Below are 14,110 nucleotides of genomic sequence, written 5' to 3'. Positions count from 1 at the left end.
ACATCTGCTCTTCCCAGCTTTCTCATCATCCACTGAGTTTCCTAAGTCAGAAAGGATAGTTAACCGCCATTCCTCCTTCTTCTTCACCCACCATATCCCATTCCCAGGTTCTCATGATTCTACGTTCTAAACCATGCACGAAACTGTCCGCTTTTTGCCCTCCTTCCTGCTTGCTCCCTCATCCATCATCTCAATAGTCCCTTACCTGGTCAATCTGACTCGAGTTTTGCCCTCTCCAGTCTTTCCTTGTGCTTTAACTAGGTCAATCTTCCAGCCTTGGCTCTATCAGCATTGCTTTGGGGTGGGCTGTTAGCAAAATGGGCTACTTAGCAACATCTCTGACCCCTCACCCACTGGATGCCCATACTTCCCACCCTTCAGTTGTGGAAGCCAGAAATGTCTTTTGGGGGTGAAACTGCCTCTGGTTGAGAAGCACCAAGCTAAAATGATCTTTGTAAAATGAAGATCTGTTTATGTCACTCCTCTGCTTACAAACTAGCAATGGAGGGGAACCTGGGTGTCTCAGTCAGCTGAGCGTCCAACTCTTGATCTCAGCTCAGGTCCTGACCTCCGGGTTGTGAAACTGGGCCCCACACTGGGCTCTGCATGGAGCCTACTTAAAAAAAAAAAAAACTGGCAATGGATAAAATAGACATATGTACCTGCAGACATGCATTGAATATGCCAAAATATTTTAGTGTTTCTCCAGGGCAGTAGGTTGTCGGTGATTTTACACACACACACACACACACACACACACACACATATACATATATATACACACATATATACATATACAATATATATACTGTATATATGTATATACATATACACAAATACAGTATATATAAGAAAAATACATATATAATATATATATAAGGAAAAATGGTATTAGTAAAAGTGATTAATGACTTCCCATTGTCTACAGGATCAAATCTAAGAGCTTTTACAGTAGGAAAGATTAGATATCCAAGCTTTTCAGCACTGCATGACCTAAGCACTGCCAGTCCCTGTGTTATGGCCAAGGCCAACCTCTTCCAGTCCATCTTTTACTGGTCTCACCTTATACTGGGTCACTGAACCTCAGTGACCTACAGGAGTTCTTGCTTTTTCTAGCCTCCACACCCTGGCTGTGTCAGTTTTTCTGCCTGGCACAACCTCCTGCCTCTTAATTACCTAGCTCAATCCTGTATGTCTTTTGGCAATTGGCTTTCCTCTTCCGGGAAGGCTTCAGGTCCTCCAGTCTGAGTTAAGTACTTCTCCTGTATGTCATCATGGTGGGAATACCATATACCCTCCCTAGCACTCACCATACAACACCATGACCACTGGCTGGTGGTCAGCTGGCTGTCACCTGGGCTGCAGCTAGGCCAGAGGGTATCTCTATGTGAATTCCATAGGGCATCCCTTCCTCAAGATACTTACTGTCATTTGCAAGAAACCTGCCATAAGAGATACACACACTCATCATGCTCTGGCCCATCCTGGAGTTGTGCGGCTCACCTTTGCCCTCTTCCATGCAATACTCTGCTGTTCCCTACTATATTGCGAAGTTCTCCAGCAGGGACTGTGCCTTATCTTCACGATTTTATCTTCAATACCAACCACAGTATCTGATCCAGAGGAAGACTTTGATAAAAGCTCAATAAATAAACAAAAGAGAGAAACTGTCACGTGGACGAACTATACCCACATGGGGAGTTCTGACAGCCCTTCCCACGGTGGGAACAGGAAGCTGGGCTGCCGTGGTATCCAACCTGGCTGAGCACCTGAATATCTCAGAGAATTCAAAATAAATCAGTGAAGTTCCCTTCACTGCCCTACTTCAGACCTTCTGGATCAGAATCCCAGAGCTGGGGCCTGTGTGTCTGCCATTATTTTTAAATGGCTGATGAGATTATACTAATGATCAGCCCATCACCTGGGAGCCAGTAGCCACCCAAAGCCACACAAGGATGAAACTCAAAACCACTCCCCTTGTCATGCCTTTCCCCTTGTCATCACAACCCTCCCGTCTACCTTTGGAGACCACACCTGGGGTCACTGAAAGAGCACTTCCAAAGAAGGATTTTGCTTACTCTGACTTCTCCTCCCATCAAGGTGTCCTAGATTTTTGTGTCTTCGAACTCAGGCATTTGTAGTGAGCGGCATGTGTAGTGAGTGACAGAGTAAAGAAGAGAATGGCCAGAATCCAGGGGAAAAAAATATCATCCACCTTTTCAATTTTCCAAAACAGCAGGTGAATGTCTTGCTGACATAAACTGGGGCTGCAGCTGGAGTGTCTGATCTGTGTACACCCTGCAGATCAGGCAAATTTGGGCAGGTCTGAAGAGCAGCGAGGTGGATCTACCAAAGCTCTTTGCATCTCAAGGGGAAAAAAAAATCTTCCCGAAGCTACAGGGTAATGGGCATGCACTCTCCTCTGGAGAGCAGCTGCACTTGCTAATCACAACCACATAGTGGGTACTTACATGCTAAGCACTGTGATGGTTCTCAAAAGAGGTGATCTTAAATTTAATTGTACCTGCCACGCATAAGCATTATGAACTATTTCCCTCGTCTTTTCACTTTCCCCTAATCCTTGGGACTACAACAAAGGAAGGAGTAGGAGGGGAAGTCCATAAACCTAAAATCGCCATGATGAACTGGTGGCACATAGTTATTTAGTTTTGAGAATGTGAGTGGCCCCCTTGAAGGGGCAGCTTTGCTGTGGATCATGTGGTAGCATGAGACACAGAGTGGCATGCACAGCATGTATTCATGGTGGGAAGGGGATCGTTGGAATCATGGGGGTCTGGAATAAGGAATGAACAGCTGTCAATACTCTTTGGCAGCCAGAAAGACTGCATTTATAAGCTCATGACATACACTATTGGGTATTTGCTGTACTCCATAGAAGGATTTTTCGAGGCTCCAGGTTACTGAAATTTTGTGCTAGGGGGCTGAGTACTATGTCACAGGCACTAGATGCCCTGTAATAAGACATGAGGAGACAAGACATACAGGGAAATGTTGGGGGAAAGATACTTGCAATATACATGTATACTTCTCTTGAATTTATTGGCCAGCAATAAACAAATCAACACAAGTGGAAAATATTTTTCCTTTTTTCCTGGGGCTGGGGAAGGGTCACAGGGGATATAGTTCAATCATTTATAAATAGGATTAAAATAGCAATGGAATGGGGCATCTGGGTGTCTCAGTCAGTTGAGTGTCCGCCTCTTGGTTTTGGCTCAGGTCCTTATCTCAGGGTCCTGGGATTCGGCCCTGAGTTGGGTTCCACACTCAGCTCTTGGGAGTCTGCTTAGAATTGTTTCCCCTCTGCTCGTTCCCCTGCTCTTACTCTCTCAAAGAAGTGAATAGAGTCTTTAAAAAATAATGAGATAATTTGGGAAGTACATAGATTTGGGAGGAGAAACTAGTCATATTTGAAGCAGACATGGCAAACCTTTTTTGCCTTTTTGTTAATTCATTAAGTCACCATGTTCCCATAGCTTTTTATCCACTCATAGTAGGAAATCAAGCCTCAGTAGGTCATATACTTTTACTGGCTGGGCCTTTCTAAAGTAGGTATCTGATGAAATAACTAAATCCATTTTTTTCTGGGGAAGAATTATCCATGATCCAGTGTCATTTCTTGGTTAAACCACAGCTTAATAGATGAAAAGAAATTTCTCTGATACTCAAGTATTTCAGGGCTGAACAGAAAGCTGTATTTTGCCTAGAGGGATTGGTTCTCTTTCTGTGATTTGCAAAAGATTCTCTAAACTGCTTTGCTGACTTGTTCTCCAGAGCACAGAGTGTGACAAAGTCTAGCCTAGGTGGCCTTGGCAAGTAGAAACCTGACTGACCTGGCACAGAATGTCTCTGCTCTCCTGGGCTCTTTGTCAGTTCTTCCTGGTGCATTACAGGCAAGGAGGAGCTCCTGAGTCATGTATTTGGAAGGCTGATTTTGTATTTCAAAAGCTCAGAACTGCCAAAGAAAGTTAGGTTCTACTTAAGCGTAAAGAGTCCCTAGAAATGTTCAACACACAATTAATATTCCTACCATAGTACAACACTCTCTAAGACCACCCCCTGGTCATGCGGGTGCACACACACACACTCAGGATTTATATCCAAATATTTAGGTCACGCACATATTTAAAAATAAAAAGACATATTTTTGCAGTTTATCTACTGAAACTTCTCAGGAACAAAAAACACGGCTTTATAATACTCTGCGTCCTCAGCATTAATAAATATTTATCTCCGCTTATGGTTTGAAAGTAGAATGTATTTAGAGAAGACAAATTCTGAAAACTGCTTAACATATGCATATATACTTTAAGGATAAAATCTGTTTCACTTCTGCATTCTGATTTTTATTTTCAGTTTGTATGGTTAAAAGAAGGCTACATGTCATTTTGGCACACAGGAAGGACGATTGCTAAATAAATTTTGCTAAGTTGTGATTTTTTTTTTCACCCTTGGTCTATGACCAGAAAACATGATACCCAGATGGAAGATTCTAGATTTGCTGTCTTTGATCCACTTTTGCAGTGACTTGCAATATGAGCTTGGAAATAACTTGTCCACAGAGTGAACAGGTTTCTCAACTTTTCCTGGTTTACTGATGTTAGATTGTGCAGCCGTATAAAACTCTGCCTTAAAGAAACTTACCTAAAACACAAAGTACACCATCAGTCCCAGCTACACCACACATCAGGAAGATTTTTCTTGCCCTTAAAAATCCGCATTTCCTCAAAAGGACATACCCTTTGATTTCGAATCCCCAAATGAGAGAATTACTAGCATTTCAAACATTCTTTTTTTTTTGGAGGGGGGCGGATTTCAAACATTCTTACAAAGAAAAGCAACTCACCTATTTGAAGAGTACTTCCTTACAAGTGACTCTGGTAGAGATGGTCACCTAAACCTACATTCTGTTCAGCTCTTCGTTATTTCAGCAAAGACAAAAGCAGTCTCAGGTGAAAGCTGGAAGCGAAAAAACCTTCCATCCAACCCAAGAGGGGAGGGCAGAGTTCTGTTCTGCAGGTTTGGGAGCCTCATCACACACCCCACCAAGTGGCGTGCGCTGTTTTCCAGCAAGAGTGACCTCCAGCACCTATTTAGTGCAGCAACGCACTCCTAATGGTTTGACGGCACACATCACGTGTGAAGCCAACACCACAAGAGGGTGGGAAGCTTTTCAACCAGGAAGACATGCTGAAAATATTCAGCAGTCAGCTCGATTGCATGTAGGCAAAGCCTTGCTTGTTTTTCACAAAACAATCCAACAACTAATGAGTCAAGATGAACCGATTTACACCGTTCTACACTGAGAGCTATTTGGAGCTCTGCCTGCCCCCAGAGCTTCCTCTTTTCCTTTACCTTAAGTTTAAATTCTGGAAAACCACATCAGAACAGCTGTCCCAAACACCGCTCAGCACAGTAATACCTTTATTTCCTCAATTTTAAAATGCAAGTTTTCTCTACTCTCTTTGCTCATCTCCTTTGCTTTCAATTCATCTTTATACCCCATCTCTCCTTGTGACCACAGATACACACCCCCCCAAGCAAAAAGTTGTTTTGATTTAAAGATATCTTCCAGACCAGAGCATAGAACAGGTTCTTGAAACAGCAGAGAAAGTCAATTATTATTTCCCAACATTTAACCCATCATTCACTCAGTGCACTCCCTGGGACCTGTGCAATTGGTTAGAAGTTGGCTTTCAAAGGATCCAAGTTTCATGATTGCAGAAGGACTTTGTCCCGCTGCGAGTTTAGTCCTGTTTCCTTTGTTAGTATCTGAATTTAAAGCCTAAGAACAAACATTAAACATTCTGAACACAAAACAGGCTACTGGCCTCAGAGCTGTCACATGATCTGGGTTTAACTCACCCTTTCTGTCCTAGCGATTGAAGCTTGAAAGTCTCCTTTCTGGATTTTCTGAATGAGAACAGAGAAGCAAAGGATGATCTGAAGCTCAGCCGAGAAGAAATCGATGTTGGGTTTCTTTGATGAGGTATATTTTTAGATCTTGATGTTTGTGATTCTGTGGAATCTAGGGGGACATTGTAGACATCTGGCATCACTCAATATTTCCAGGTAACTATATCTCAGAGAACTAAGACTCCACTCTTGCTTCCCACCCGTTTATGCAGTTTGAAACGCTGCAGGCACCCCCACAGAAAGACTACAGGAACTTAGGGAAGCCCTGTGCCTCTGATGGTTCTGTTGAGTAGAGAAAATCCTCATAAAGAATGGGGAGCCTTTCAATGCACTGTGAACTGTGGGCTGCACTTCTGCACACCAGCTGCACAAATCCATCCAAAGTTGTATGGAAGGGGTCAAGGCCCTCTTCAACTTTCGGGTTGCTTTTAGCCACCTGTCCTTCAGATATTTTTATTTTAGTGTTTTAAAACCACAGTGATAGACACCAAATAACTTTTTTTTTTAAAGCATTGTGTTTTTATTTTTTATTTATTTTTTATTTATGATAGTCACACAGAGAGAGAGAGAGAGAGAGAGAGGCAGAGACACAGGCAGAGGGAGAAGCAGGCTTCATGCACCGGGAGCCTGACGTGGGATTCGATCCTGGGTCTCCAGGATCGCGCCCTGGGCCAAAGGCAGGCACTAAACCGCTGCGCCACCCAGGGATCCCACCAAATAACTTTTTACTACAAAGAAAGTGAAGGAAAAGAAAATTAAGCCATTTAGAGTGTTCCTTATTCCTATCAAAAATCTATCTCTGTGTTTGTGTATTTGCTACATATATGGTTTATATGTATACAAGCCTGTTATATAAATATGTCTAATATATGTACAGATAATACATAGTTATATGTGTGAGAATTTAAAATTCTAAGGCAACCAACACATACTAAGTCTATAATGCTGTAATATATTTGGGCATGCTGAATTTTAAGTATTAGAGAAATTAAGGTAAGGGGAGAGATTAAGGTAAGCCTGGTATATATGGAGTTAATTTCAAAATCTGGACTATGAGTCTTTTTAGATCTGTTAATGATGGGAGTTATAAAATATTGTCAACATAAGTTTAGAAATATTGTTAAAAAAAGAAATATTGTTACATGTTTTTTGATGTTACTAATGTTAGTAACACACAAGAAAAAGTAGTCCATGTGACTATATCAGTAGGAAGACACTCTACACTGTTTTAGTAGTTTATAATTTTGAATGCACTTTGTTATTCTCACAATAGTTGTGTGAAAGTAGGTTTTATTATCCTCATTTACAGATAAAGAAAGTGATTGGTGAAGATAAGTGACATGTGAATAGTGACACAGTTGGGATGTTCAAAGAAAGCATTTACCTATGGAGCTCTTCTATGCCCTTCCCCCTCCCTCCTCCTTCTGCATCACCATCTCATTCATTTAAGTGCCTACTGTGTTCCAGTCTAGTACTTTATACATATACAATGACCCTATGAGGTGTATCATCATACCCTTTTAAAGATGAGAAAACTGAAGCTTATAGAGAATAAGTAACTTGAACAGACACATGGATTCTGATCTAATAGAGAGTACAGAGAGAGTGGAGATTTGAATCCAAGTCTTTTTTAGTATCGATGTCTGTCCTTAACCACTATGCTATCTTGCATGATTCTAGAAACACCCCACCCCCCAAAGACATTACAGCACATTTTCTGTTCACTCTTTTCATTATTTGTTAGGTTATAAAACTTTTGTTCCCTATGATTTAAAAATAGTCCTAAATATGGATTGGTTAAATTGTAGAGCCACTGAGTCATTATCTAGAATACTGTGCCATAAGAAAAAAACTTTTAGGGCAGCCCCGGTGGTACAGCGGTTTAGCACCACGTTCAGCTTGGGGTGTGATCCTGGAGACCTGGGATTGAGTCCCGTGTTGGTCTCCCTGCATGCATGGAGCCTGCTTCTCCCTCTGCCTGTGTCTCTGCCTCTCTCTTTCTTTCTGTCATGAATAAATAAATAAAATCTTTTAAAAAAGAAAAAAAACTTTTAGATCTAAATATTTTTCTCACCATTTTCTGCCATTGTCTTCCTTAGCCTGTATGTAAGTGGTTGTTTCAACATTTGGCTAACATCTGTTTCATTGCAAAACTTTTTTCTTTGAATTTCTTCAAACCATTCGCCAGTCACTCCTTGAAGCCATCTGATATCCCTCTTTGTGTTCTGGAGTTTGCTGAAATAAAGCAAAAATATCAATGCACCCTTTAAATTACTTCATATTAAAAATAAATAAATAAATAAATTACTTCATATTAAGTAAAAACTCATGCGATAGGAGCTAAATGTGAGCTAGTGGGAGAGCTACATAAACTCTGAGTCTACGGAGGGAAATGGGTTCTAGTCAGAATTCCCTTTTCACTACCATGTACATATTTTAGTTGTATTTTTCTAAATGACAATCTAAAAGTTTTTGCTAGTCATTAAAATAATCAAGCTGGTGATGACAACCTGGGACGAGCATTATGTGAACCCGACCTAATAGAGTTGAATGATTGATGGTTTAATGACATGGAAAAACCAGAATATTCTAGTTCTGATTACTCGTTTGCTCATTCATTCATTCATTCATTCGTTCAGTGTTTATTAAGCAATGTCCATGTTCTAGTCCCAGTGTAGACAGTGGGGATTCAACACTGAATATAATAGATAGGGTTCTTACTTGCTCATCCAGTGGCCAAAGATAAAAGTTTACAAGCAGAGAAGAAATGACTGAATGTAATGATTTTAGATAATAAAATTCCTGAAACACAAAAGTCCATGAATGAGTTTACAGCTAATGCTTAGTAGTCAAGGCCAGTGTGGCTTGAGATGGATAGGAAAAACTATCCAGAGCACAACTGTGTCTGCCCCACACTTTCCAAACACCAGACTTGAAGTCTTATCATTCCTTCTTTATCCTTTTCCCCTGCCTTCTCCTGCTATGTCCTCTTTCAAATGAAAATGTTGGCTGCGTTCTTAATTAAATCACTGGTTGTGATCTTTCTTTTTTTAAGATTTTATTTATTTATTCATGAGAGACACACAGAGAGAGGCAGTGACACAGGGAGAGGGAGAAGCAGGCTCCCTGTGGGGAGCCCCATGCAGGACTCAATCTCAGGACCTCAAGATCACAATCTGAACCAAAGGCAGACGCTCAACCACTGAGCCAACCAGGCGTCCCTCTTTCTTTTCTTTTTTTTTTTTTTTTTAAAGGAGATCATTCTGTTCTATTTCAGGAAAGCCCTTAGAACTGTTTGGAAGTGAGAGGTGCTTAATTCAGGGAGTGAGAAGAGAGGGAGAGGAATAGCGATTGTGGGCACCCGGGACAGGCAAACAGAGCAGAAAGAGGAGTCTGAAGTATACAATGTAAATCTCTTAAAGTGGTCAGTTTGGCACAGGCCTGGGGTTGCTGATGGGCTCCAAGCTTGGGAAGTTCTGCTGTTTGGGAAAGAATTTCATGTAATTCTGCAGCAGATACCCTTTATCCAGGGTCCTCTGTGAAGCACAAGTGTTGGAGAGTTTGTATTATTAAGCAAATGGGGAGTAAGATGGCTACAGAGTGGCAAATTTGGGGTTAATGAACCAAGGTGGTTGCAACTCAGGCTCCTGCTTAGGGCTATGATACTGTCATTTTATAAAATAATCAAGAAGGAAGCCAGAGGCCATCCTGCCCAGACTTGCATTTTGAAATGCATTAGGCAGCAGTCCTCATGTCCAGCCCACAACATCCACTTTGGTGCTTCCATTTGTCATTGCCATCCCTCTGACACCTGGTCACTCCTGTTTCTACTGCCACTTCCCTTACTAGCAGATTGAGAGACCACAGGTAACTTTCTAATCAGTATTGGCTGCTTCCAACTTTATAACACCTCACTTACTAATGTCCCACATTTGTTCAGCACCTCTGCTCTCTCAAAGTCCTCTGTAGTTGTTGGAGCCCGTCACTCAACACCCCTCCTCCTCCATTTCTTTTTTTTTTTTTTAAGATTTTATTTATTTATTCATGAGACACACAGAGAGAGGCAGACACACAGGCAGAGAGAGAAGCAGGGTCCCCTTGGGGAGCCCGATGCCCAGGATCACTCTCTAAGCCAAAGGAAGATGTTCAACCACCGAGCCACCCAGCTGCCCCTCCTCCTCCACTTCTTAATGCATCCATCCACCTCACCTTGGAGTCAAGCTACCTGACTTTGGCATTCTCCAAACAACATAACTGTATTTACTTGTTTTTACTAGAGGCTTGATGTAACATTGACTCTTTGAAAATAATCACACTTCACTTCATTTCACCTCAAGTGCTCATTCCATACTGGCACTCATATCCATCACAGCCTGTTTCTTTTCCAACTCCTGGCTAATGAAATCAGAAATCTGTACCTCTATGGGAATACTCCCATGGTTTGAATTCTACTTCTGGAAATGTATCTTGAAGAAGCAGGCCCCTCCACATTAATTCATTTCTAAAAATAATTATGCAGACAATGCAGCATCCTGGGAAAATGCATGGCATACTGCACGAAGTAGCTAAAACAAAATGCATATTTTATCTATTCCAAGCTATGTAAAATGCTTCACCCACAATGACACACTGGGGAAAACAAATCAGAACACTTGATCTCTTAGGGCAGAATAATTATAGGTATTATTTCTATTTTTAACTTTTTAATTATGTTTATTCAGTAAATACAAAATATGAATCTGTTTTTTCTTTTTGTTTGTGAAATTTTTATATTGGGTTTTTCATTACAATTTTTCTTGTAGATAAAGAAAAAAATCAATGATGTTTTCACAGTCCTTTTTAAAATTTTTTTTATTTGTACAAAAATTTTATTCATATGTATTTACATATACCTATGTACATACATACACATACCTATACATATGTTTATATAGTTATTGAAACATAAAAATACAAACACATACCATTTTAAAAGTTGTAAGTCCATATTGTTTTCACAGTCCTAACGCAATCACTCTTAACCATTGGGTGTGATTTTTCATATGGTTGTAATACAATTTATTTAATATACATTTGTAGAAGGCCTCCTAGGGTGCATGCAGGGATACAATGCTAAAGAGAGCAGACATAGTTCCCACCCCGTGGGACTCACCATCTAATAAGAGATACAGATCCAAGCCTGGTAAGAATACAGATGTAAAGTAAACAAGAGTGATGATTGTGATTAATTCATTCAACGCATGTTTGAACTCCAGGTAGTGGAGCAGTGAACAAGTCAAGTCCTTGCCCTTACAGGATTTACACCCTATGGGGACAAACAATAGAAAAGTAAACAGGTGCTAAGAGAGTTTGTAACATAGAACTTGGTATGGGCAGCAGCAAAGATTTTCCTGAGAAGATGACACATAGCCTGAAGGTTGAAGGATGAAGGGGTAGCAGCTAGGGGGTTCTGGAAGAGAACTTTCCAAGCCTTAGGGCAAGTGCCCCCAAGGAAAGAAGCAAGGAGCTGAAATAAGGCCAGCTTGGCTCCAGTGTGGACAAAGAGACAACTAACTGACTAACCATCAGGGAGAGCCGAGAGGCAGTTGCTAGATCATACGGTGAGCATTTGGGATGAGCAATTTGGCACTTAGTCCAGCAGCAGTGAGAATGCATTGTTGACCTGGCAGCAGTATGACATTTTCAAAAGATCATCCTAGACTAAAAACTTTCTACAGCAAAGGAAATCTTCAGCAAAATGAAAAGACAACCTACTGAATGGAAGAAAGTGTTTGCAAATCATATATCTGATAAGTGTTAATTACCAAAATATATAAAGAATTCATACAATTCAATAGCAAAAAACCCAAACAATCTGATTAAAAAATGGCCAGAGGAATTGGAAAAATGTCCAAAGAAGACATACAGATGGCCAGAGGGCACATGAAAAGTGTTCAAAGTTACTAATTGTTTGGGAAATGCAAATCAAAACCACAATGAGATATCACCCCACACAAGGCAGAATGGCTATTACCAAAAAGACAAGAAATAACAAGTATTGGTGAGGATGTGGAGAAAAGGGAACCCTTGTTCACTATTGGTGGGAGTGTAAACTGGTGCGGCCACTATGGAAAACAGTATGGAGGTGCCTCAGAAAGTTAAAGAGCTACCATATGATCCAGCAGTTACACTTCTGGGTATTTATCTAAAGAAAATGAAAACACTAACTCAAAAAGTATATGCATCTCTGAAGTTGTAATTGTATGGAAAACCAAACTACAATACAAATACAATTTTAATTCCATATATAAAATATACAATATTATATAATATATACATATAATACAATACAAATACAATTATAGACACACATATATACATACAATGAAATACTATTCAGTCATAAGATTTCAAAGTGAAATCTTGCCATTTGCAACAACATGAACAGAACTTGACACTATTACACAAGTGAAATAAGTCAGAGAAAAACAGATACCATATGATCTCACTCATATGTAGAATTTAAAGAACAACAAATGGAGCTCATGGACATAGAGAACAGATTGATGGTTGATGCAGGTGGGGGATGGGAAGTGGGTGAAATGGGTGAAGAAGGTCAAAAGGTACAAACTTCTGGTTATAAAATAAGTAAGTTCTGGCATATAGTGTACAGCATGCCAACTATAGTTGATGATACTGCAGTGCATATTTGAAAGTTACTAAGAGAGTAGATCTTAAAAATCCCCATCACAAGAAAAAAAATTTTGTAGCTGTGTGTGGTGATGGGCGTTAACTAGATTTACTGTGGTGATCAGTTTGCAGTGTATACAAATATTGAATCATTATATTGTACATCTAATTTAAAACTAATATAATGCTATACATATACTTCAGTAATTAAAGAAAAAATATCTTAGCTACCGGTAGGTGGAGAGAGGATTCTAGAGGACCATGGTCAGGGTACTTGTAGGGTTCAGGACAAAGAGGTGTTTGCTTAGACCAGGGTGGTGGTGGTGAAGTAGAAGAGTAGAAGAAAAGTAGAAAGTTTTCAGAGCTACTTAGCAGATGAAATATACCCTCAAGTGCCCACCAAGTGATGAAGTAATTTGGCAAGGTTATAGGGAACAGAGACAGGTCAAGGTTATAGGGAACAGAGACTCCTCAATTTCTGATTCACATAGGTGCACAGAAGATGCCATTCATAGAGGAGGCACAAACAATCGTCAAAAAAAAAAACATTATATATTATCACCTTTACCACCAGTCATCTTTGGAGCAATCATTAAATATTTGCATAATATTCAAGCTAGTATGATTTCCATAATTTATTTACTATTCTTCTAGTGAAGAACATTAAGATTTTGCCTTAAAAATACTGCTGTAAAATTGAACTCCAATAAAAAAACATACAAAAAAAAATACTGCTATAAGAGATACCACTGTGCATTTTCTATTTTTACCGTGCCTCTGACAGACATTAAAGTAGAATTATTGGGTCAAAGAGTAAAAAAAAATCCTCTTTTTGTGATTCTTTATACACTATACCAAATGCTTCTCATAATGGCAATAGCATATTCCTCAAGCCAGAGATGTACAAGATGATCGCTTGGCACCTTAGGAAGACTAGATGTTATCCTTTCGAGTATTTTTATTTTCTGAATTTAATACTTTCAGGGTATTTATCAATTTATGAATCAATGCCTGAGAGTCTTTCACTGGAATGAGGCATATTTAATAAAATACAAACTCTTTATTTTTTTTAATAAATACTTTTAATAATACTCTAATTATTTTCCCCAGATTTATGACTTTCATTCTGATTAGGGCTAAAGGAGGTAAAACACACTTTATCTGTGGATGTGCTTATGCTAATATTTGTCCCCCAAAAACAATGAGAAATGAAATGCAGACAGTAATTACATGCAGATATATGAAAGGGCATGATTTTACGAAATTCAGTGACTTTTGGGTCACCTGGCTGGCTCAGTTGGTGGAACATGAAACTCTTGATTTCAGGCTGTGAGTTCAAACCCCACATTGTGTGTAGGGATTACTTAAAATAAATAAATAAACTTAAAAAAAAAAAAGAAATTCAGGAGGCCTGGGTGGCTCGGTTGGTTAAGTGTCTGCCTTGGATCTCAGGGTCCTGGGATGGAGCCCCACATAGGGCTCCCTGCTAAGTGGGGAGTCTGCTTCT

At 39.9% G+C, this 14,110-nt stretch overlaps 1 protein-coding gene across 6 annotated transcripts in view; it reads right to left on the bottom strand.

Annotated features, from left to right (window-relative positions):
• Window positions 1-14,110, bottom strand: part of EXPH5 (exophilin 5) — a 72,503-nt gene that overhangs the window by 23,868 nt on the left and 34,525 nt on the right. For 4 of the 6 annotated variants that reach the window (XM_026006793.2, XM_026006792.2, XM_072729892.1 and 1 more), the window contains exons 2-3: window positions 8,009-8,169; window positions 5,884-6,046 (exon numbers count right to left, since the gene is read on the bottom strand). In XM_026006793.2, coding sequence (XP_025862578.2) covers window positions 5,884-6,046; window positions 8,009-8,169 — 324 coding nt within the window. Of the gene's footprint in view, window positions 1-4,864; window positions 5,066-5,883; window positions 6,047-8,008; window positions 8,170-14,110 lie in introns of those variants that run through there. The other 2 variants (XM_026006795.2, XM_026006794.2) reach the window with 2 other exon arrangements.

The sequence above is a fragment of the Vulpes vulpes genome, chromosome 12 (genome assembly GCF_048418805.1).
Source record: "Vulpes vulpes isolate BD-2025 chromosome 12, VulVul3, whole genome shotgun sequence".
Lineage (NCBI taxonomy): Eukaryota > Metazoa > Chordata > Mammalia > Carnivora > Canidae > Vulpes > Vulpes vulpes.
The sequence above is the reverse complement of the archived record's forward strand: the minus strand, read 5'-3'. Positions and strand labels throughout refer to the sequence as shown.